Source organism: Mastigoproctus giganteus, chromosome 9, assembly GCF_048544385.1.
Source record: "Mastigoproctus giganteus isolate SK-2022 chromosome 9, ASM4854438v1, whole genome shotgun sequence".
In the NCBI taxonomy this organism is placed as follows: Eukaryota; Metazoa; Arthropoda; class Arachnida; order Uropygi; family Thelyphonidae; genus Mastigoproctus; species Mastigoproctus giganteus.
The window spans coordinates 76902749-76926674 of NC_143583.1; the positions used below are offsets into that span (position 1 = coordinate 76902749).

A 23926-nucleotide genomic window follows, 5' to 3' on the forward strand; every position below is an offset into this window, starting at 1 on the left:
GAACTTCAATGTAATATGTTTGATTGACAGTCTGATTTGGTGTGTTGTATACAGCCACAATAATTCCTTTAAATTGGTGTGTTGTATACAGCCACAATAATTCCTTCCTCTGAAAAAAACAATTTCATTTTTGATTTTGACATTCTTGCATTTTAGTTTTGGGGATTGTTTTGTCTTCAATTACATTAACTGTCTTTTAGTTTCTGGGTTGTATTGAAACAGCAAACTTTCATCTCAAATAATTACAGTATAGTCAGTCCTCGTATAGCACAATAGTTGTGTTCCTAGAAACCCTCGTGCAATGCAAAATCGTGCAATATAAACAACAGTCCCTATGGGAAAAATAGGGTTAGGTGCCGACCACCCAAGATTGAACACACATTGGTAACCAAAACATTACCAAACACAATAAATAATTGTAATAAAATACTTATGTATTTTATAACGATTAAAATACGTAATAAAAAATAATATAATTTTTTATATTTTTTATTATTATTATATTATATTTTATTATAAAATAATAAAAAATACGTAAGTATTTTTTACGAATAAAATACTTACGTATTTTATTACGTAATAAAATGTTGCCAATGCTTTTGCTTCTATCATAAGAAAACTTGTTTTTTGTTTGATTTTCTATCCAAACAGATGACAGACGTTCCATTTCTTCCAATTCTTTGTGTCTTAATCTAATGGATTTCAATTACACTTTGAGTTGTTCCTGCTATGAAAGTTGTTTTTATTTTCTCTGCATTCTTTGTAATTCTCAGCGTTGCCTCATTTAGGTCTGTAGCACGTGCAATATCACATGGTCTTTCATTTTGCTCAAAGTGTTTCACAATTTCATATTTTTTCTCTATCGACAGAGGCGGACTGGCCATAAGCCTTACCGGGAAAACCCCGGTGGGCTGGAGGCCGGTGTGATTTTGGCCATAAACCATAGTGTGAGGCCACTATAAATTTTCCCGGGGAAGAATTTTTGATCCAGTCCGCCTCTGTTTATCGATATTGCTTTTCTTTTTCTCTCTGAATCTGCAGTGTCTTCACCAGGATGTTTCCTTTTCACACCTTTTAAGTATTTTACCCATTTTTAGGGAATAAAGCACAATTACAAAACGAGGAGGCACGCTTGATACACATAAACAAAGCTGCGCGCGTGTAGCAATTGAATAAACAACACCGTAAAGGCAGAGATACACTATTAACGCCTCACATTTTACTAAAGCACATTTCTAGGGGTTACTACCATAAAACAAAAACAATTTCCAGTTGTGTTCCTGCCAGTGGAATCTGTTATAAACTGGTAGTAAACTCGATCTAATTGCATTTGCGATTATACCGATAGCTGGACTTGTGTTAGTTTTTACGTTATTATGGTGAAATGTGTTTTCCCTTCACTGATATAAAAAACATAAATACATTTTCAGAATCTTCTCGTCATTCCTATCGTGTTGCGTTCGGTTGGGGTGATTCTGCGTTCGACTGCCATTTCTTGTAAACACAAAGGCAAATCGTGCATAAGCGAATTCGGTTCGTGTTATATAAGATATCGTTCCCCTATTTATAAATCGTGTATGATCGAATTTGTGTAGTGTAAACTCGTGTTATGCGAGGACTGACTGTACTCAGAAAGTCTGGATCTTTATATTTTTTCAAAACATCTTGGTACACAGGCGCCTCCGTAGCCAGGTGGGAAGGAGCAGCAGTGTGTAGCACACATTTCTTGATTAGACCGGGGTTCGAGCCCATCACCACCAAAAACGGAGAATGTGGAAAGGTCGGAATGACCACCACGTATCCTGGAGCAATATGGCCTTAGTTGCTAATGCTCCTAAAAAAAACCAAATAACAAAATCTTGGTACACACTTTTCTCATGCCTAAATTTTTAGTTAAAAATTGTCTAATAGTTTTTTGTCCATATTGAGTTCTGATACAACCATTCTAATGCTTAAATGACAACCACATCCAATCAGTATCTTTACCTACTCATTTTCATCAGTTTTCATGGATACCAGATGGCCTGATCATTCATCATCTTCCACATTCTTTCCTCCTCCTAAAATTCGTTTGTCATATAAATAAGTGAGCACTTGACATAGTAACTTCCCCATAAACTTGTCATAACTGCAAGAACACAGGGTAATGAAACCTGTCTCGCTGCAAAGTGAATGAGTGTTGGAATGTGACTTGGCATACAACTAGGGAAATATCAACTGCTGTGCCTTTGCTTCACAGGTGGCACTTGGTGTAATGGCTGCACGTGCATTCTTGTTATTTAATAGCCACACCTCCTCATATGCAGAGCTGCAGTGTATTTGCATTATTTTCCGCCTAGATGTTCAATGATGTATATTGTATCAATAATAGCATGTACAGTATTTTAATGATATTGCTCACTAGTTATAGGGTTTTGCTTGCTTTCAACTCTAAAAATAATTTATTATTTAGGAAGCACGTGCCAATTTTCGACTTCTTCTGACTGAATCTACTCAGCAAGTGAATAACCTAGCAAAGAAATTAGGATCATGCGTTGAAAAAGCACGTCCATATTATGATGCTCGCATGAAAGCAAAACAGGTAAATGAGTGAAGTTTATTAACCTTGCAAAAAAATTGTTTTGTGGCATCATGTGTTTTATACATTTTGTAACAAGACAATTCAGTTAGTACTGTGGTAATTTTACTTACCTCAGCAACAGCTGTGTAGGCACTTCGATATGCCAGAATAAAAAATGACAAAAAAAAAAAAAAAAGAAACTTAAAAATTAAAATGATTCTCAGAGTTATGTAAGTGTGAATTTTAGTATTCCTTCAGTATAGTATTTGACTTGCAATCTCCATTTCTGATTTTGTGATTTGAGAAGTATGTAGGTAAAAAAATCCAGATTTCAGTATTAGGTGTTCTGTGTAGCCATGTGTGTTTTCTCACATAACAGTAGACATGAGACCATCATGAACTGGTAATAAAAATAAACATTGTGGGTTATAAAAATTACCTCTAGAGGGATATAGAGATCTATCATTCATTTATTTTTGGTTTTGATTTCATATCTTACGTGTCATTGTTTCAGTTTGAAGTGTGTTGGATTATAATTTTTTTTGTGGGGTAATGTAATTTGTATTACTAGCTTTTGGTTAATGACAAGGCTGCTGTTTTGCTGTTGTTACTGGGCTTTGCATTCTGTGCAGCTGATTTTATAATTGGAATTTTTATTCCAGTTTTTTAAGTCTTGCCAGTTTCCTAGTACTTAAGTTTAACTAGCACAGCATGCAAAATATATTGGTACTAGTGGTGAGACACTAGTACCACACTAAATTTCCTAATTGATCAGGACTTCTGTTCTGCTTGCACCCATGATTACCGGTCACCAAATAATCAGTCAATGATAAAAAATAAAATAAATAAAGTAAATACCTTTATTACATCTACGTTTAAGGTAATTGATTTCATTTTCAGGTTTATTATCAGTTTTTATTTGTGATTTAATTCGTATTATGTTATGGACTTCATTGCAGAAATGTAGAAGATTGGAAAATGATGGGAGCAAATCTTCTTGCCTTCAAATTATTTGAAGTTTTTAAAAATTATCTAATTTTTAAAATATTTTTAGAACAAAGTGTGTAATGAAAAACTTAAACTTTTTTTAAAGTTGTTATTCGCAAGCTTTTATTTTAAAATTTGTTTTAAAAATAAATTCCTGCCATGTAAGTTTATAAGATATTCCATGCATTTATTCCTTCAAGCATTTATTTGCTTAGGGAATTATCTACTAGCTCTTGTGATGATTTTTTTAATCCTGTTTGATGCCAAATCTGAATGAACAGAATATTAGCAAAGTGGCATCGTTTTAAGTTATATCTCATATTGTGAATGCCTTCACAACGAGTTGCCATGATATTGCACTACTTCGAATAAGTAATGCTTCACCTGAGGAGAAGACTAATGTTACTTATTCTCAGATGGATACCACCACCCAGACGGCACTGTTTCAGGGCTATTTGGCCCTTCTTCGGTGGGTGGGTAGGTACCCGAGTGATGCAGTGATGGCAAAACAGTTATGAAGTATAACTCCACAATATGATATATACCACCACAATCTGGGTGGTGGTATCCATCTCTTTTCCATGCTGTCTTTTTCTGCTTAGGTAATCTGGCAACTTCATTATTCATCCAACTTGGAATCCTCCTCGTAGAGTATTTTTTTAATGGTATATAAGCATTCAAGGTTTCTGTGATTAATGTTTTAAAGGTATACTATAATTCAGTTGTATTTGCTCTCTGTGAGATATCTACCCAGTTAATAGAGGCCACGTAGCATTTTAAGCCATTATAATTTCCTCTCCTGAAATTATAATCCATTCATTTGCCTTTAACTACCTCTACCTCTCTCTTTGTTGGCCACTGTCAAACTCCATGGTTATTTCCTGCTACTAGTTTCTGTACTGTCAGCCCTATTATGTCATCTGGTTCATGGGTGATGATGAGGTCTAGATTTTCATGGTGTCATGAAGTGCTTAGGTGTGCTTGTGGGTGTGACTATTTTGGGCTGCATCTGCCAGAAAGTTTATCTTAGGAAATGGAAATGTATGTTTTTGAATAAGAATTTTATAAATAACATTTATTTTTGTAGAACATCTACAATTATATTTGTAGGCTTCAACTAAGGATTGGTTATGAACTTATACCATAGGTTTTTCACTGATTATCAATTACTGATGCATTAAGAATCTGCAGGTAAAAGGACCTACTGGGTGGCAGCGATCACAGTGTGATGATGTGGTATTTATTTAAAGGCAACTATTGTCATGTTTAAAGGGAAGGGCTTTTGCTTTCGTAAAGGTGACCGCAGTGGTCTCGGACAATTTTTAAATTCTGTACAGTGGGACCAACTGATGAGGTTACCAGCAGCAAATTCTAAATGGGAAACATTTAGTGAAGTAATCATAAAAGCTACTAGGGTTTTCATACCAACTAGGATATATTGTTGTTCTAGGCTTAGACCTGAACTGATGAGACTTGTGGCAGAGAAGAAAAGTGAATAGGATGCATATAAATTATTAGGTGATATAAAAGCCTATTGAAATGATATTGCATTGTCTGATGAACAGGTAAATAAGAGAAGTTTATTAAAATAAATTAATGCAAATTAAATTGAGTATAATAAAAATAAACTGTAATACCAAAAAAGGAGGGGGGTAAAAGTGATAAAATAAATACAAGGTAAATAGCTTTAAAGGCAATGTGCCTCTTTGTCAACTTAATGAAGTTCACGACAGCAGGTCAAAATATAATGCAAAAGTGTAGCCTTGTTCATGCGCTATAACTAACTAGTTGCAGATCACAGTGACAAAAAGGGGGAGGATGTGGGAGTGTAGGAAGAGGATATCAACCACCATACTGCATTATTGTTGCAACTTACGTCAAACATTATTACTTCGCCATCTATCATCCTAGTGTAAAATAATGGCTTCCATAAGAGGATCTTTGCAGGTTCCAGAATTATGGTTAATGGTTGAACCCACCACAGCTATATGAAGGGCCTCCAACCCTGAGAGACGGCGAGGATTATGTGCCTATCTATTATCTCAACATTCGAGCACAGATTATTGTTGAAGTGCTGCTCACTCTGATAATGCTCAGAAATGGCTGAATTGGCAAAATCAGCATGATGGTAGCCCCCATGCTCATAGACTGAATCACATAATCTACACTCGTTTGACTGCTATAACATAGCCCGCAATCCAGGCAAGTAATATGATAAACTATGTTCATGCAGTGGAATAGTCAGTTTAACTTTAGATAGTATCGACTGCAGTTTCCTGCTAGGGAGCTGCAAACGAGCAATTTGGTAATGGTGCAACACCCTGGCAGTGCATGCAGATATGCCTCAATAGTGGGGCTTGTATCCAGTGGCAACTAGTGTGTTGGCCTGATTAACACAGGACGCAGATTCATGATCAAATAATTGGAATCTGCTCAATCTATGCGGGGAGATACTGGTCCTCTCCTTGCCTCATATTCTGGACTGTTTACCTGTTCATCAGTCAATGTAATATTATTTTAATGTGTCTACCTCTGGCACTTGAGACCTTTTTTCTAATGTAGAATCCCATGGTAGATATAAACTAGGATGTAATCAAGTCACAAAGGAGGTTAGGCAAGCTAAGGTAGTTTATAAAAGTTTCTGACAAAGAATGCCAAGAAAAACAGATGATCCTGCTCAGGTTTCTGACAAACTGAATAGGTATTTTGTATCTACATTCACGCATGAGGAGTTCTTTAGGGAATGGCAGAAGCTCATCAAAATCTAATAGGCATAAATGATTTTATCATAACTGAGAGGAAAGTGGAAGGGAAATTATTGAAACTTAACATAAAAAGCCCCCCCCCCCGGGAGTGGATGGTTTTTTTTTTTTGGAGCATTAGCAACTAAGGCCATATTGCTCCGCTGCTGTGGTCATTCCCTGACCTTTCCGCATGCTCCGTATTTGGTGGTGACGGGCTCGAACCCCGGTCTAATCAAGAAGCGTGTGCTACGCACTGCTGCTCCTTCCCACCTGGCTACTGAGGTGCCAGAGTGGATGGGATCTATCCAGTTATATTAAGAGATATAAAGGAGGTAAGCAAACCCTTAGCCATAATTATGAGAGCATACTTCGATTCAGGGGAGGTCCCTGTGAACTGGAGACGTGTGAATATTTTTCCCCAATTAATAAAGGGGGTTCAAAAGGTGACATGAGTAATTACAGACCTGTTAGCTTAATGTTTGTTTCAAGGAAAATAATGGAGTCACTGGTTAAAGAAGTAATGCAGGACCATCTAGACAGGAATGTAATTATACTGCAGTCATAGCATGGGTTTATTAAGGGGTGGTCTTGTCTAACCAATCTGATTGGATACTATGATACAGTGACCAAGGAACTGAATGCAACAAATAATTTTGATATCATATATTTAGATTTCAAGAAGGATTTTGATACTGTTGCACATAAAAGACTGCTGTATAAACTGGATCAATGTGGCATTTAAGAGCAGGTTAATATGGATAAAGGGATGATTGAATGGAAGAAGACAGAGAGCGGTTATCAGTGGCACTGCTCTTTGTGGCTTAATGTTATTAGTGGAGTTCCCAGGTTACAGTGCTGGGCCCATTGTTGTTTTCAATATTTATTAATGATATTGATGAAAAATTCTCTGAACGGTGCAGACAGGCTACCAATAGAGCTCATGGGGTTTTGTCAATGATATACAGAAACTTTGCTATCAGGTACAAGTAGGTGATTATCCCTTCGTACAAGGCCATGGTTGGGCTGTATTTTGAGTAAGATATACGGGCGTGGAGGTTTCACTTTAGAAAGGATGTAGATCTGCTGGAATGGGTGCAGAGAAGGGCAACGAGATTGGTGAAGGGAACAAAAGGTTGCTCTTACCAAGAAAGGTTTCAGTTCTGTAAATTGCAGTGTCTGGAGACTAGACACCTGTGGAGAATCTGATTGAGGTGTTTACGACCTTGAATGATTGAGTAAGCTGAATGTTGATGGAATTCTTCTCTTGCTGAGACTACATGTGTGTGTGTGTGTGGTGTCAGCAAGAGGAAGAATGAGGGTGCACAAATTCAAGTTGAGGAAGAATCGTTGCAGGATAGATGTGTAGAAATTTTCATTCAATCAGCAGGTGGTTGATTGTTGGAACAGACTTCCATCTGTTGTTGTGGAAGTGTGTGGTTTGAACAAATTCAAGGAAGAACTAGACAAATTCTTGAAGATATTATGAATGCGCAGTGTTTAGTTTTTTTTTTTTTTGCTAATGCTATATAAGTGTGCTTTCTTGCATCATTTCTTACTACTACTACCCATCTAGTATATAAGTTACTCCAGAGTAACTTATATACTTCAGTGTAGTTTTTTTAATCTAAATAAATACCATTCTCCAAAAATAATATATTAACAGTTTTTATTAGTTTTTTTTCCAAGTAACATTAATTGCTAAGTTATCAGGTATGTATTGTATTTTTATTGGGTAATTTAAGTTAGAAGACTATTCCACTATTGATAGTTTTATAAATTATGTACATTCTTCTGAAAATTATACAATTTTTCTAAATTTAACTTCTCTCCCCCCCCCTCCTCACCCATTATCAATATCAATGTTGCCAGAGATGTGAAAAGTAAAAAAAATTAGATGTCTTTATTAGACCCTTTATCAGGCATGTGAAAAGTATAACATTAGCAGGCACATGGTAGACTCTTTTCCACCATTGTTATGCTTGGAATAAAGATATTAAATAATTCAAATAGACATCAACAATAGACAAAAGAGACTTCAGCAATAACTGGTGTTATTGTTGTTATTATTAGTATTAGCATTAGTAGAGGCATACGATGCAAGAAAGCAAGCTTATGCAGCATCAGCCAAAGGAGAAAAAAAAAAAAAAAAAACCTTCCCATTTCACCTCTCCATTCATTCCAAATGCCTGTCCAGCTCAGCCTTAAATTTATTTCGGCTATCAACTTCCACAACAAAATATGGGAGTCTGTTCCACCAATCAACCACCTGCTGGCAAAAGGCAAACTTCCGCACATCCATTCTACAACTGTCTTTCCTCAGTTTGAATCTATGCTTCCTCAGGTTCTTAATCTGAGCAAGAGGAAGAATCACCTTGCTCAACCCATTCAAGGCCTTATACATCTCAATCAGATCACCTTGCAGGTGCCTACTCTCCAGCTGCTGCAATTTGCAGAACTTAAGCCTTTCTTGGTAAGAGCATGCCTTTGTTCCCCCCTCACCAATCTGTTGCCCTTATTTTTACTTGTTCTAGTAACGCTACATCCTTTTTGTACTGCCTACATCCCATTGTCTTGTCAACGGGATAATCAACTCCATGTCCCTGCTGGCAAAATTCCTACATATCATTAACAAGACTCCTTGACCTGTCCCTTCAGCCCATCTGCACTGCTCAGAAAACTTTATATTTGACTGCACAATTACCCCCCCCCCCCCAATATTTTTCACTTTCCACTTCCCTGAGTGTAATACCACACAGTTGATACATTTCTCTTTAGTTATTGCTACCCATATGCAGTACTTTGCATTTGTCGATGTTAAACTTCAGTTGCCACTTCTCAGCTCATTTGCCATTTGCCCAACTTATCTAGATCCAGTTGGAGTAGCATACTCTTTACTGTCGTTAACAACTCTGCCATCCTTTGTATCACTTGCAAACTTGGACATTAATCCTGATATACCTTCATCAATATCATTGATGAATACACAAAACAACAATGGGCCCAGTACCGAACCCTGGGGAACTCCACTAATAACATTTGTACACGAAGAGCAGTTGTTGTTGCTCTTGTTGTTTGGTTTTTAGGAGCATTAGCAACTAAGGCCATATTGCTCCGGGACTATGCGGTGGTCATTCCCTGACCTTTCCGCATCCTCCGTATTTGGTGGTGATGGGCTCGAACCCCGGTCTAATCAAGAAGCGTGTGTGCTACGCACTGCTGCTCCTGCCCACCTGGCTACGGAGGCACCTCGACGAAGAGCAGTGTCCATTGATTAGCGCTCTCTGTCGTCTCCCACTCAACTATCCCTTTATCCATTGTAGCAACTTACCCTTAATGTCATATCTCTTCAATTTGTACAGCAGTCTTCCATATGCAACTGTATCAAAAGCTTTCCTGAAATCCTTTACTGTATATGATATCAAAATTATTTTTGACATTCAGTTCCTTTGTGACCATATCGTAGTATCCAATCAAATTAGTCAGACAAGACGTCCCTTTAACAAACTCATGCTGTGTCTTACCTATTACTGCAGTTCTGTCTAGATGATCCTGCAATGCTTCTTTAACCAGTGACTCCATTATTTTCCCTGGAACGCAAGTTAAACTAACAGGTCTATAGTTACTTGTGTTGCCTTTTGAAACTCCTTTGTGAATTAGTGATACATTTGCACTCCTCCAGTCCATGGGGCCCTACCCTGAGTCCAAGGAAGCTCTCATAATTATGGCTATGGATTTGCTTACTTCCATTGCTGCCTCCTTTAATATAACTGGATAGATCCTGTCCATCCCAGGTGCCTTCTTTATGTTTACTTCAACAATTTCTCCTCCACTTTGCTCTCAGTTATTACAAAATGACTTAGCTCCCTTTTAGCGTTTGATAAACTTCTGTCATTTCCCTCATTGAATAACTCCATGTGTGAATGTAGATGTAAAATACTCATTCAGTTTATCAGCTACCTGAGCATGATCATCAATAGTCAACCCATCTATGTTAAGTGGTCCAATCTGATTCATCCCTTTCCTTCTAGAGTTTACATAAGTAAAGAACTCTTTGCTGTTTTTCTTTGCATCCTTTGCCAAAGATTTCTCGTAATCTGCTTTTGCCTGCCTAACCTCTTTTGTAACTTGATTACAGACAAGCTTATATCTGCCATAGGCTTCTGTGTCGCCTGATAATTTATATGCGACCCATACATTTCTCTTCTCTGCCACGAGCCTCATTAATTCATCTGACATCCATTTAGGCCTAAACCCTGAACAGTATTTCTTAGTTGGAATGAAAAGCCTAGTAGCCTCCAAGATTAAGTCCCTGAAGGTTTCCTATTTAGAATTCAAAGTTGGTAACATCATCAGTTGATCCCACTGTACAGAATTTAAAAACTGTCTGAGACCCCTGTAGTCACCTTTCGAAAGCAAAAGCCCTTCCCTTTAGCCTTGATGGTAGTTACATCTTTAAGTAATTCTCAGTGTATTGTGATCCCTGTTACCCAGTGGTTCCTTTATCTGCAAATTCTTAATGCATGAATAATCAATGCTGATAATCTGATCAAGAGTTTTACTCCCTCTGGTTGCCTCTTGAACGTGGTGCTGTAGAAAACAGTCATCCAATAAATCCAAAAAATTCTTGCTAGTGTGCGAGTGACCAACCACAAGTTTCAGTCAATATCTGGAAAGTTAAAATCCCCTGTTATAAGACATTCTGATTTACTGGCCCACTCTATATCTTTGCACAATTGCTCATTATACTCATCAGATTCATTAGGCCTATAACACACACCTACTCTTGTTTTTCCTTTTCCAGTGCTTACGTCACACCAAACAGACTCAACATTGCATTGTTGACCAACATCAGTTGGATGCACTTCCTTAGATTTTGTGTGTTTCTTAACTAAAAGCATAACGCCCCCTCCCTTCCTGTCCTGTCTATCCTTTCTGCACAAATTGTACTCCCCAAATTCCAATTTGCACTGCTTATGTCTGTGTGACACCACATCTCTGATATCCCAACAATAGCTGGCTTTGATGTCTTGACTAGCAATTCAAGCTCATAAAATTTATAAACTGTACTCCTAGCATCGGTGTACATGGAAGTGAAGTATTAATATGTGCACCTGTTTCTACTCTTAGTTACCCAAACACAGCCCACGTATTTTTTGTTCCACTATGACCCCCAGTAGTCCTGGAAATCTCCATTGCCTTACTTTCCATGCTGTTGCTCATTCTAATAGAAGCAGTGCAAGAATCACTTTTGCCTCTGCTTGCAGCCACTGTTAACCTTTTAGTCTGTAAATCCCCCCCCCCCCAATCTAGCAGTTTTCCGACTCACCTAGCATTGCCTTGATAGCATCAGCAAATATTCTTGCACCCTTTCTATTTAATTGTATCCCATCGATGTAGAAGTAGTCTCTGATGTCAAGAAGCACAGACCAGGCTGAAATGGGTGCCTCCGTAGCCAGGTGGGAAGGAGCAGCAGTGCGTAGCACACGCTTCTTGATTAGACCGGGATTCGAGCCCGTCACCACCAAATACAGAGGATGCGGAAAGGTCGGAATGACCACCGCATATCCTGGAGCAATATGGCCTTAGTTGCTAATGCTCCTAACAAACAAACCAGTCTTAAAAAATTCTACCCCTTGAGCCTTGCACAGTCTCTCTCTCTCTCGAATTAATCGACAAAGCACTCATCATATACTCCCTGCTATCGTGTCTGGGCAGAATTGCAGACACTTTCACATTCAACCATTATATAGCACATTAGCATCTAAGGCCACATTGCAGCCCTGAGTATGAAGGTGTTGAGTATTTGGTGTTGCAGAATTAGCAGTTGAATCAACATTAAAAATGAAATCTTTCTGTACAAAGCTGAAAGAAGAATATCAGTCAACATTCCTAAATATTGCATCTTAACCACCTTTTTCCACCATTGTTTTGTGTGGAATAAAGCCATGAAATAATTCTAAATTTATATTTTTTTGCTGGCATCTTATTTTCCATCTTTTATGAGTACAACTATGAAACATGTATTAATGTAGATGTTTGAAAGATGTACATATGAAAAATGCATTAATGTACATTTTTTATATTGAAAGCATATTATTTTTAATTAATTTTTAAATAACCCTCCTCGACAAGCTTCACAAGTGTTTTTTCATAATGTTTTTTAATGCCTGTATTTGAGCATTACTTCACTGTCAGCAAGCAGAACTTGAAACAAACGTATTATAAAACCTGTGCTCTGTTTTGATTACTCCCTACTGCAGATGTAAACAACCTCAGATACTAGCGAGCATTAAAGGTTACTATAGCTCCCATAATGCTTCCTCCTTTATTAGACTAGACAAAGACAGTAGCAAGTTTAAAATTGAGAAAGGAGTTTGACAAGGAGACAATATCTCTGCAGTTGTTTACTGCTGCCCTTGAAGAACAAGTTTGAGTTTCTGCAGACTGTTCAGGACAAAGATATCGACGAGCAATTCTACAACTTTCTGAAAGTGATAAAGCCCAAGAAACCTATAGGTTAAAAGAAATCCAAAGAAGAAAAAATTAGTCAAGAAGCTCTTGTCGTGATGAATCAAATTCGACAAATGAAGGGAAAGATAAACACTGACAAGGACAAAATTGAGTATACTGAGTTATGCCAAGCCATTAGAAAGAGAATCGGAGAGGACATAAGAATATTTAGCACAAGAAAAGTAGAACAAGCATTAAGAGAAAACAAAGGACTTAAATCAGCAGCCATGAGCAGCAATACAGAAAGACAAATGATACTGAAACTGAAGAATAGTGGTGGTGTACTTATAAATAGCAGAGAAGGCATAGTTCAAAAAGCAGAAGACTACTATAAAGAATTATACAAGGAGTGACGGAATGATACCAGCAGTGAGGAAGATGGATCACAAATTAGTAACACATATGACATACCCGATATCCTTCCTGATGAGGTAGAACCACAAAATGTATTAAAAAAAGGTGCGACGCCTAAGGAGTGGAATAATGCAATCATAGTTTTACTGCATAAGAAAGGAGATAAATAAGAAATTGGAAATTATAGACCAGTTAGCTTGTTATCTCACATCTACAAGTTATTCACAAGGGTCATTACTAACAGATTAGAAACAGTGCTTGATGAAAATCAACCCAAAGAGCAAGCTGGCTTTAGGACAGATTCTCAACTATGGATCACCTTCATGTAATATCACAGCTAATGGAGAAAGAAAATTAATATAAAACACCATTATGCTTGGCATTTATGGATTATGAAAAGGCATTTGACTCCATACAGCATAAGGCAATGTTTCGGGCACTGGAAAGACAAGGCATAGATACCCCACATATTATGATTTTGAAGAAAATATATGAGAATGCTACCTCCTTTATTAGACTATACAAAGACAGTAGCAAATTTAAAATTGAGAAAGTAGTTCGACAAGGAGACACAGTATCTCCGAAGTTGATTACTACTGCCTTTGAGGAAGCTTTCAGAAGGTTAGACTGGTTGCAGAAAAGAGTCAATGTGAATGGAGAGTACCTAAACCATTTATGATTTGCAGATGACATTGTGATCATAAGCCATGATCACAAAGAATTAGAGGAAAATCTTAATCAGTTATGCAGAGTTAGTAAGGATTTCAGACTAAAGATGAATATGGCTAAAACAAAAGTAATGATGAACAAGCATGCCACAGAAAGGGATATAATCATCGAAAGGAGCAGTAAAGTCAGTCCTTGTATAATACGTGTTTACACTACACGAATTCGATCATACGCGATTTATAATTAGGGGAATGATATTGTATATATAACACGAACCAAATTTGCTTATGCACAATTCGCCTTTGTGTTTACAAGAAATGGCAGTTGAACACGGAATCACCCGAACTGAACGCAACACAATAGCAATGAAGAGAAGATTCTGAAGAAGTATTTGTTTTTTATATCAGTGAAGGGCAAACACATTTCACCGTAATAACGTAAAAACCCACACAATTCCAGCTATCGGTATTATCACAAATGGAATTAGATCGAGTTTACTACCTGTTTATGGTGCCTCCGTGGCCAGGTGGGAAGGAGCAGCAGTGCGTAGCACATGCTTCTTGATTAGACTGGGGTTCGAGCCCGTCACCACCAAATACGGAGGAAGCGGAAAGGTCAAGGAATGACCACCGCATATTCTCGGAGCAATATGGCCTTAGTTGCTAATGCTCCTAAAAACAAAATAACAACAACAACTACCTGTTTATAACAGATTCCATTAGCAGAAACACAACTGGAAATTGTTTTTATTATTTTATGGTAGTAACTCCCAGAAATGTGCTTTAGTAAAATGTGAGCTAGTGAAGTATTAATAGCGTGTCTCTGCCTTTATGGTGTTGTTTATTCAGTTGCTACACTCGCAAGCTTTGTCTATGTGTATCAAACGTGCCTCCTCATTTTGTAATTGTGCTTTATTCCATAAAAATGAGTAAAATACTTAAAAGGTGTGAAAAGGAAGCATCCTAGTGAAGACACTACAGGTTCAGAGAGACAAAGAAAAGCAATGTCGGTAGACAGAGGCGAACTGGATCAAAAATTCTTACCTGGAAAAATTTGTAGCAGCTTCATACTAGCGTTTATGGCCAAAATCACGCTTCTGTCCTCCGGCCCACCCAGGTTTCCCCGGTAAGGCTTATGGCCAGTCCGCCTCTGTTAGAGAAAAAATATGAAATTGTGAAACATTGAGCGAAATGAAAGAACATGTGATATTGCACGTGCTACAGGCCTAAATGAGGCAATCCCAAGAATTAGAAAGAATGCAGAGAAAATAAAAAGAACTTTCGTAGCAGGAACAACTCAAAGTGTAATAAAATCCGTTAGATCAAGACAAAGAATTGGAAGAGATGGAATGGCTGTCATCTGTTTGGATAGAAGATCAAACAAAGAACAAGTTTGCTTACGATAGAAGCAAAAGCATTAGCAATATTTTATTATGTAATAGTCATAATAAAATATGTAAGTATTTTATTATGATTATTTATTGTGTTTGGTAATGATTTCGTTACAAATATGTGTTCAGTCTTGGGTGGTTGGCACCTAACCCTATTTTTCCCATAGGGCCTGTTATTTAAATTGCACAAGGGTTTCTAGGAACACAACTATCGTGCTGTATGAAGACTGACTGTAATTGAAAAGGTTGATTCATATACTTATCTGAGACAAGTCATTAGCTGTAATAATGATAAATGGCTGGAAGTCAAGAGAAGAATAAATTTTGAATGGATAGCATTCAGGAAATACAGTCACATACTGAGGAGCAATATCCCAATTTGTCTGAAATGTAAAAGAATGAACCAATGTATACTACCCACCATGACTTATGGAAGTGAAACTTGGGCACTCACCATAAGAATGGAAGAGAAGCTAAGAACTACACAGCGAAGAATGGAACGAATTATATTGGGAATTAGACTGTTAGATAAGAAGAGAAACACGTGGATTTGGCAGCAAACTCAAGTAAAGCACATTCTTATCAAAACTAAAGAACTGAAATGGTCTTGGGCAGGCACATAGCTCGAAGACATGATGACAGATGGACTAAGAAAATAACAGAATGGTACATTAGAGGAGCTAGAAGAAAACCTGGAAGACAACAACGGAGATGGACAGATGAAATTCACAAGTTTGTGGGTAGTAAATGGATGGCCATTGCACAAAACAGAAGGAACTGGAAAGTTGCCGGAGAGGCCTTTCTCCTGCAGTGGATTGAAAATGGCTGATGATGACAGCTCCCATCTTTTATTGAACTTTACGTAACCTAACAAATTTTTATTATTTTTTATGATGAAAATTCTGTGTCAAAAGAACCTTCTCACTAAAATGTTGATCTCACTGAAACAGTAGCCAACATTCTATATTAGAAGGAGCCTCTATCACACTTGTTCAAAGACGCACTAATGGTTGTTTGAACCAAAATTTTGTTTCAATCATCTTGTAGACACTGCTCACAAGGGCTGCCCAACTTAAGTGGCTATATAAAACAGCACTTGCAGCATGTAATTTAGAGGTTCATCATGGTCAAATATATTCAAACCAGTTGTCTACCCCCCACTGTTGTATGCAATAGAAATATGGGCATCATCAACACTCCATCATCAAACCGGTGTATACCTCTGAATATTGATTTCTCAAATGGGTTTTCCATTGGTTCAAGTAATTTTTCAATTTCAACTGGCGGAGAACACAATATAATCAGACTCTTGCAAACAAATAAACATAAGTGTAGTTATGTTTATTTGAATATACCGAAGCTTTTATCAGGTGTTTTATCTACATTGTTTTATTTTATTTTTATTGTATTTTATTTTTATTGTACAGACAGGTATCTTATTTTATCAGTTTTATCCGGTGTAATTGTACTATTCATTTTACTTATTTTATTTCATTTTATTATTATTATCTAATATGAGACACTCTAATTTGTTTTATTTTATTTGATAAAAGTTTATAACAGTTGGTATAGGGTTGTGCAGTCATTGTGAACAAAGTGAAACAAAGGTTGCTGTTATGAAGAAAGGCTTAAGTTCTGCAAATTGCAGCATCTGAAGACTAAACACCTGCGAGGTGATCTGATTGAGATGTATAAGGTCTTGAATTCTATTGAAATGAGCAGCAGCCTGGAAAACAAGATGCAGGATATTTGAGAGACTGCTGGGAGTCATTGCTGTACAAATAAACACATGGGTTGTGTTAGGGTAGCTAAGAATAGGAACAGGTGCATGTATGCTTGCGTGTACACTAATGCTAGGAGTTTGGTAAATAAATTTGATGAATTTGAGGTATTGCTCAAAACATCAAAGGCAGATATTGTGGGAATATCAGAGACGTGGTGTCACACAGATGTAAGGAATGCAGAACTGGAATTTGGGGGAGTACAGTGTGTACAGAAAGGATAGACAGGACAGGAAGGGAGGTGGGGTTATGCTATTAGTTAAGAAACACATAAAATCCAAGGAAGTAAAGCCAGTCGACATCGCTGGACAGTGCAGTGTCGAGTCAGTTTGGTGTGACATAAGCACTGGGAGATCAAAATTGAGAGTAGGAGTGTGCTATAGGTCTAATGACTCTGATGAATATAATAAGAAACTGTACAGGGAAATAGAGTGGGCCAGTAAATCAGAGAGTCTTATAATGAGTGATTTTAATTTCCCAGATATTGACTGGAATTTGTGGGTTGGTCACTCACACACTAGCAAGGCTTTTGTGGATTTATTGGATGATTGTTTTCTACATCAGCATGTTCGGGAGGCAACTAGAGGGAGTAATACTCTTGATTTGATTATCAGTAGTGATTCTTCATGCATTAAGAATCTGCAGATAAAGAAACCACTAGGTGGCAGGGATCACAGTGTGCTGAAGTGGGATTTACTCAAAGAGAACTACCATCAGGGGTAAAGGGAAGGGTTTTTGCTTTTGTAAAGGCGACTATGATGGTCTGAGACAGTATTTAAATTCTATACAGTGGGACCAACTAATGATGTTACCAACAGCAAATTCAAAATGGGAAGCATTCAAAGAACTTATCTTGGAAACTACTAGACCAACTATACCAACTAAGAAATATTGTTCAAGGTTTAGGCCTAAATGGATGTCAGATGAACTAATGAGACATATGGCAGAGAAGAAAAATGCATAGGATACATATAAATTAATGGGTGACATGGAAGCCTATGATAGATATAAGCTGGTCTGTAACCAAGTTACAAAGGAGGTTAGGCAGGCGAAGGCAGATTACGAGAAATCTTTGGCAAGGGATGCAAAGAAAAACAGCAAAGAGTTCTTTACTTATGTAAACTCTAGAAGGAAGGGGATGAATCAGATTGGTCCACTTGATATCGATAGTTCAACTGTTGATGATCCTGCTCAGGTAGCTAACAAACTAAATGAATGTTTTGCATCGACATTCACACATGAGGAGTTATTTAGCAAGGGGAAAGCCAGAGGTGTATTCAACTCTAGCAGTAAGCTAGATGATTTTGTAATAATTGAGAGGAAAGTGGAGGAGAAATTGTTGAGGATAATCATAAAAAAAAAAAGGCACCAGGGGTGGATGGGATCTATCCAGTTATATTAAAGCAGGAAGGGCTTCTTTGGACTGTCAGGCAAGATTTTGGAAAGTCTTTCCTGACCAATTTGATTGGATACTATGATGCAGTCACAAAAGAACTGGATGCAGTCAATAACTTTGATATTATATATTTGGATCTTAGAAAGGTTTTTGATACTGTTGCACATGGAAGACTGCTGCACAAATTGGAGCAATGTTGCATTGGAGGCAGATTGCTGCTATGGATAAAGGGATGGTTGAGGGGGAGAAGACAGAGAGTGGTAATCAATGGACACTGCTCTTCGTGGACTAATGTTATTAGTGGAGTTCCTTATGGTTCAGTGTTGGGTCCATTGTTGTTTTCTGTATTTATAAATGACATTGATGATGGAATATCAAGCTTAATGTCCAAGTTTGCAGATGATACAAAGGTTGGCAGGGTTGTTAAGGACACTACTGACGCTATGCTGCTGCAACAGGATCTGGAAAGGTTGAGCAGATGGGCTGAGAGGTGGCAAATGAAGTTTAACATTGACAACTGTAAAGTACTACATATGGGGGCGCCTCCGTAGCCAGGTGGGAAGGAGCAGCAGTGCGCAGCACACGCTTCTTGATTAGACCGGGGTTCGAGCCCGTCACCACCAAATACGGAGGATGCGGAAAGGTCAAGGAATGACCACCGCATATCCCGGAGCAATATGGCCTTAGTTGCTAATGCTTCCAAAAACCAACAAAACAAACTACATATGGGAAACAGTAACCCCAGAGTAGCATATCAACTCTTTGGTACTACACTGACAATGGTAGAGAATGAAAAGGACCTGGGGTTAATTGTGCAGGCATATATGAAGCTCTCTGAGCAGTGCAGATGGGCTGCAAGAGTAGCTCATGGTGTCTTATCAATGATATACAGTAATACTCCGAAGTTACGCGATTGGTGGGTCCAACGAAAATCGCTTAAGTCGAATTCGCGTAAGTCGGGGTACAACTTTGCATATAAATACATATATATTTTGCTTAATTGGTACCAAGGACTAACAAAAACACTAGTTTAGAAGAAAAATATTTAATAAAATTGCAGTTATTTATACATATTAATACAAAATGTGTATTAAAAAAATAAATGAGTTACGTAAAAAAGTTATTTCGATGTCGATGGCTTCATAAAATCTAACATTCGTCTGACGACACAGCACCTTCTTTTTTTCACGCAGAATTTCTTCATAGCAAGCTAATAATTTTTTATTCCTTGCTTTGTAGCTATAATGCGTTCTTTGTTGGAGTCTGTTTTCTAAAATTTTTAAACCCTTTTCAATTGAGCTGAGACCTTCTGTCAAGCTTGCAATTGTCATGTGCTTTTCTGGTGGAACTGGGTCTGAAGTGTCGGATACTTCAGTGACGTTTTGCTCACGCACCATTCAATGTTTTTTTGTGAATTTCATCCCAAGATTCTTCAATGATTCTTACGGCATCTAAAGCGTTGAATTGTTTCCAAAAGTGTTCAACAGATATCTCACTATTTTGTCTCATAGCTTCATTCAGACGTGCAAACGAACGCCTCGTGTAGTAAGCCTTGAATGTTTTGATGACTCCCTGGTCCATCGGTTGAAGCAAGCTGGTTGTGTTTGGAGGCAAAAACACAACTTTCACACGTGGGTCGAAATTAATTAGGGTGGTAGGAGGGTGACCGGGTGCATTGTCAATAAGAAGCATCACTTTAAATGGAATCTTTTTAGACTTGCAATAATGTTCGACTTCGGGTATGAAGTGGTGACCAAACCAGTCCTCAAAAACGGAAGCTGTCGCCCAAGCTTTATGATTTGACTTCCAAATCACTGGTAAGCTAATTTTAGATATACACCAATCGAAAAAATCAAGAACCGCGTAACTCTGAATTCGCTTAAGTCGCGGTATTACTGTACAGGAATTTTTCTAGCAGGGATAAGGAGGTGATTATTCCCTTGTATAAGGCAATGGTCAGGCCACACCTTGTTTACTGTATACAGGTCTGGAGTCCTAATTTCAAGAAGGATGTAGAGCTGCTGGAACAAGCACAGAGACGGGTAACAAGATTAGTGAATGGAACAAAGGTTTGCTCTTACGAAGAAAGGCTTAAGTTTTGCAAATTACAGTGTCTGGAGACTAGGCACCGGTGAGGTCATCTGATAGAGGTGTATAAAAGCCTTGAATGGTTTGAGCATGCTCGATGCCGATGGGATTCTTCCTCTTGCTCAGAATAATCACCTGAGAGGGCATAAATTCAAATTGAGGAAAGACAGATGTAGGATAGATGATGTGTGGAAATTTGCCTTTAGCCAGCGGGTAGTTGGTTGGTGGAACAGACTTCCATCCCTTGTTGTGGAAGTTGATAGCTTAAATAAATTTAAGGCTCAGCTGGACAGGTATTTGAATGAACGAAGGAGTGAAATGGGAGTGTTTTTTTTTTTTTTTTGGCTGATGCTGCATAAGCTTGCTTTCTTGCCTCATATGCCTCTACTGATGCTAATGAATGGTTTGAGCAAGCTCAATGCTGATGAGATTCTTCCTCTTGCTCAGATTGCACACCTCAGGGGCATAAATTCAAATTGAGGAAAGACAGTTGCAATTCTGGATGTGTGGAAATTTGCCTTTAGTCAGTGGGTGATTCATTGCTGGAACAAACTGCCATCTGTGGCTATGGAAGCTGACAGCTTAAACGGCAGAACTGCAAAACTTTTGGAGTGAATGGGTGGGTGAAATTGGTTTTTTTTTTTTTTTTTTTTTTTTCCTCCTGATGTTGTGTAAGCTTGCTTTCTTACATCATATACCTGCTAATGTTAACTAAGAAAGAATTAACTAAGTGTATTAAGAGAGTTCATAATACCTGGGAACTCAAAATATGAATAATAACTTAAAGCAGTATTCCATTTTTCCATCCCTGAGAAACATGTAATAAAAAATAATTCTTTGGATACCTTTAAAATGTAACTGTTAGGCATGGTTATAAAGTATTTGTTGATTTTTCTGTTCCTGTTTCCTTGACACTCTTGCTCCTGTTGCAGTGAAAAAATAATGCATGATTTCATCCTACCTTAGCATTCTAATTAACTGCAAACAGCTTTGGTCTGTCTAACCGAAGAGGAAGAAGTTTCCTGGATTCAGTGTTGAAAGTTTCGGAAGTTGCTAGTGTTTAATTCAATTTAACAGCACATATATAATGACATTGCATGCAACTGTGCTTTATACTTTGCATAAAATATACACCAACAACTTTGTGCCAGAATACAATTACTTTTATTGAATAAATTAAACTTTTATAATATGAAACACTTTAAGGGCTTAAGCCTCAGGCTGCGAGAGATTAGACAGCGTACAAGTTAGTGCAAATGCATCTTATTAGTACACAGCAAACTGTGAATTAGCAAACACGGCATCATTTTAGTTAAATCTCATATTGTGAATACTTTCACAAGTTGCCATGATATTGCACTACTTTGAATAAGTAACGCGTTACCAAAGCAGAAGACTTATTACTTATTCTTAGCGGATACCACCACCCAGACGGCACCGTTTTGGGGCTATTTGGCCATTCTTCGGTGGGTCATTGCTAATTCAGAGTTTGCTGTGTACTAAAATGATGCATTTGCACTAACTTGTATGTTGTCTAATTCTCTCGCAGCCTGAGGCTTAGGCCCTTAAAGTGTTTCAGTCCAAATTTATTTTATACACCATTAGGCATCTCTCTTATTGTGGAATTATATTTCACAACTGTTTTGTCATCATTGCATCACCAGGGTGCCCACACACCCACCCACCGAAGAAGGGCCAAATAGCTCTGAAACGGTGCCGTCTGGGTGGTGGTATCCACTGAGAATAAGTAACAGTAATCTTCTCTTTTGGTGAAGCGTTACTTATTCGAAGTAGTGCTATCATGGAAATTTGTGAAGGTATTCACAATATGAAATTTAATTAAAATGATGCCGTTTTTGCTAATTCAGAGTTTGCTACATACTAATATCATGCATTTGCACTAACTTGTACTTTTATAACATTTAAAACTGACTGTCATTTTTACATAACTTCCCATACCCCTTATTTTAATTTTTTTTTTTCAAACCCCAATTACTTACTCCTTTTCTCTCTATAAGTGCCCCTCATGGTCAGTCACTCATTCATACACTGCATTCTTCATGACTTGCACATGCATGCTAGCATGAATATTATGCATTGTTGTTGCAGTTTATCACTCAGCGGAAACATGTTTCTTTTTGATAAGGATTTAACACTCTAACTTAAAACTACCAATAATGAAGATGCCATTAATTAGGCTATCTATTTTATCTTTCTAGGAACAAAAGTAACATTCATAAAGCTATTAAAAACGAGTTCTTTAGTAGTTATCAGGAACAGTTCATTCTTAAAAAAAGTTTTCTCTTTCTGATTACGAAAGAAAATTGTTTGCATGAATTCATGTGCTAAGAAATAAAATAATGGTGATAATTGTCTTCCAGTTTACAAAATATAATGAATTATCCCACGTAATAGTAATATCAAGTCTAAGAATATTTAACCCAGTGGGAAAAAACTGAATTTAGATCTCTTTCAGTGAAGCTTTGGAAATGCTCTTGATAACCAAGTCTGAATAGCAGTGTCAGTTATAAACAAAACTGACTCATCATCATTTTTAAAGCAGTGCAAACTTTGCACTGCTTTAAAAATTTTTCTAACAGTAATTTTTTAGTAAAAATTAAAACAGTAATTTTTCTCAAACAGACAATCTAAACATAAATCTGTAGACAGGAAAAACCTAGTTAAGTTAATGTTTGAAAGCATACTGTACTTGTAAACAATCCCATGGTAGTATATTTAATATCAAATGTGTATTTTGTCAGCAAAATTTAATTTTTAATGTACTGTGGACTTTATAAAACCCTCTGTATTTTGCAAAAAAAAAAAAAAAACCTGGGGTTTTTTTTTTTTTTTTTTGCCTATTTTGGTCCAAAAATGTCTTGTTTTTTTTTTCCTGATTTCCTGATTTCCAGGTTTTTGAAAATCAAAAGTTGGCAGCTATGCAAATACTAAATTTGTTTCAATATCTGTTACCTATGATCACTTGTATTTTTATTATTTATTTTTATATTTGTCTTGCAAGTTATTCTAAGTAATGTTTTTTGTAAAACATTTAGATACAAGCAGAAATTCAGCGAACAGCATTAAGGTATGAAAGGGCAAGTAGTGCTCATTCAGCTGCTAAAGAAATGGTCCAGTTAGCTGAGGAAGGAATGAAGAAAAGAGGGCACTGTTTTGATGCAGCTTGGCAAGAGATGCTTAACCATGCTACTATAAAGGTAAATATGAATAAAATAAAGTTCTTTTTCTATAATTATACATTCAAACATTATTATATATATATGTACCATATGCTGTCTTCAGTTTTTTCCAAATTTATTTATTATACACCTAATTCTGTTTTTACACGACAGATACGTTCCTGAAAAATACGTGTAAAAAAAATTCGTGTAAAAAAAGACATTGTATTTATGGAAGAAAAGAAGATTGGTTCCGGATCTAAAAAAA

General features: G+C 37.2%; 1 protein-coding gene across 2 annotated transcripts in view; it reads left to right on the forward strand.

The window, feature by feature from the left end:
• Positions 1–23926, forward strand: part of LOC150080469 (uncharacterized) — a 180686-nt gene that overhangs the window by 34618 nt on the left and 122142 nt on the right. For both annotated transcript variants that reach the window (XM_090381291.1, XM_090381292.1), the window contains exons 3-4: positions 2453–2581; positions 23536–23697. In XM_090381291.1, coding sequence (XP_090237417.1) covers positions 2453–2581; positions 23536–23697 — 291 coding nt within the window. The remainder of the gene's footprint in view (positions 1–2452; positions 2582–23535; positions 23698–23926) is intronic.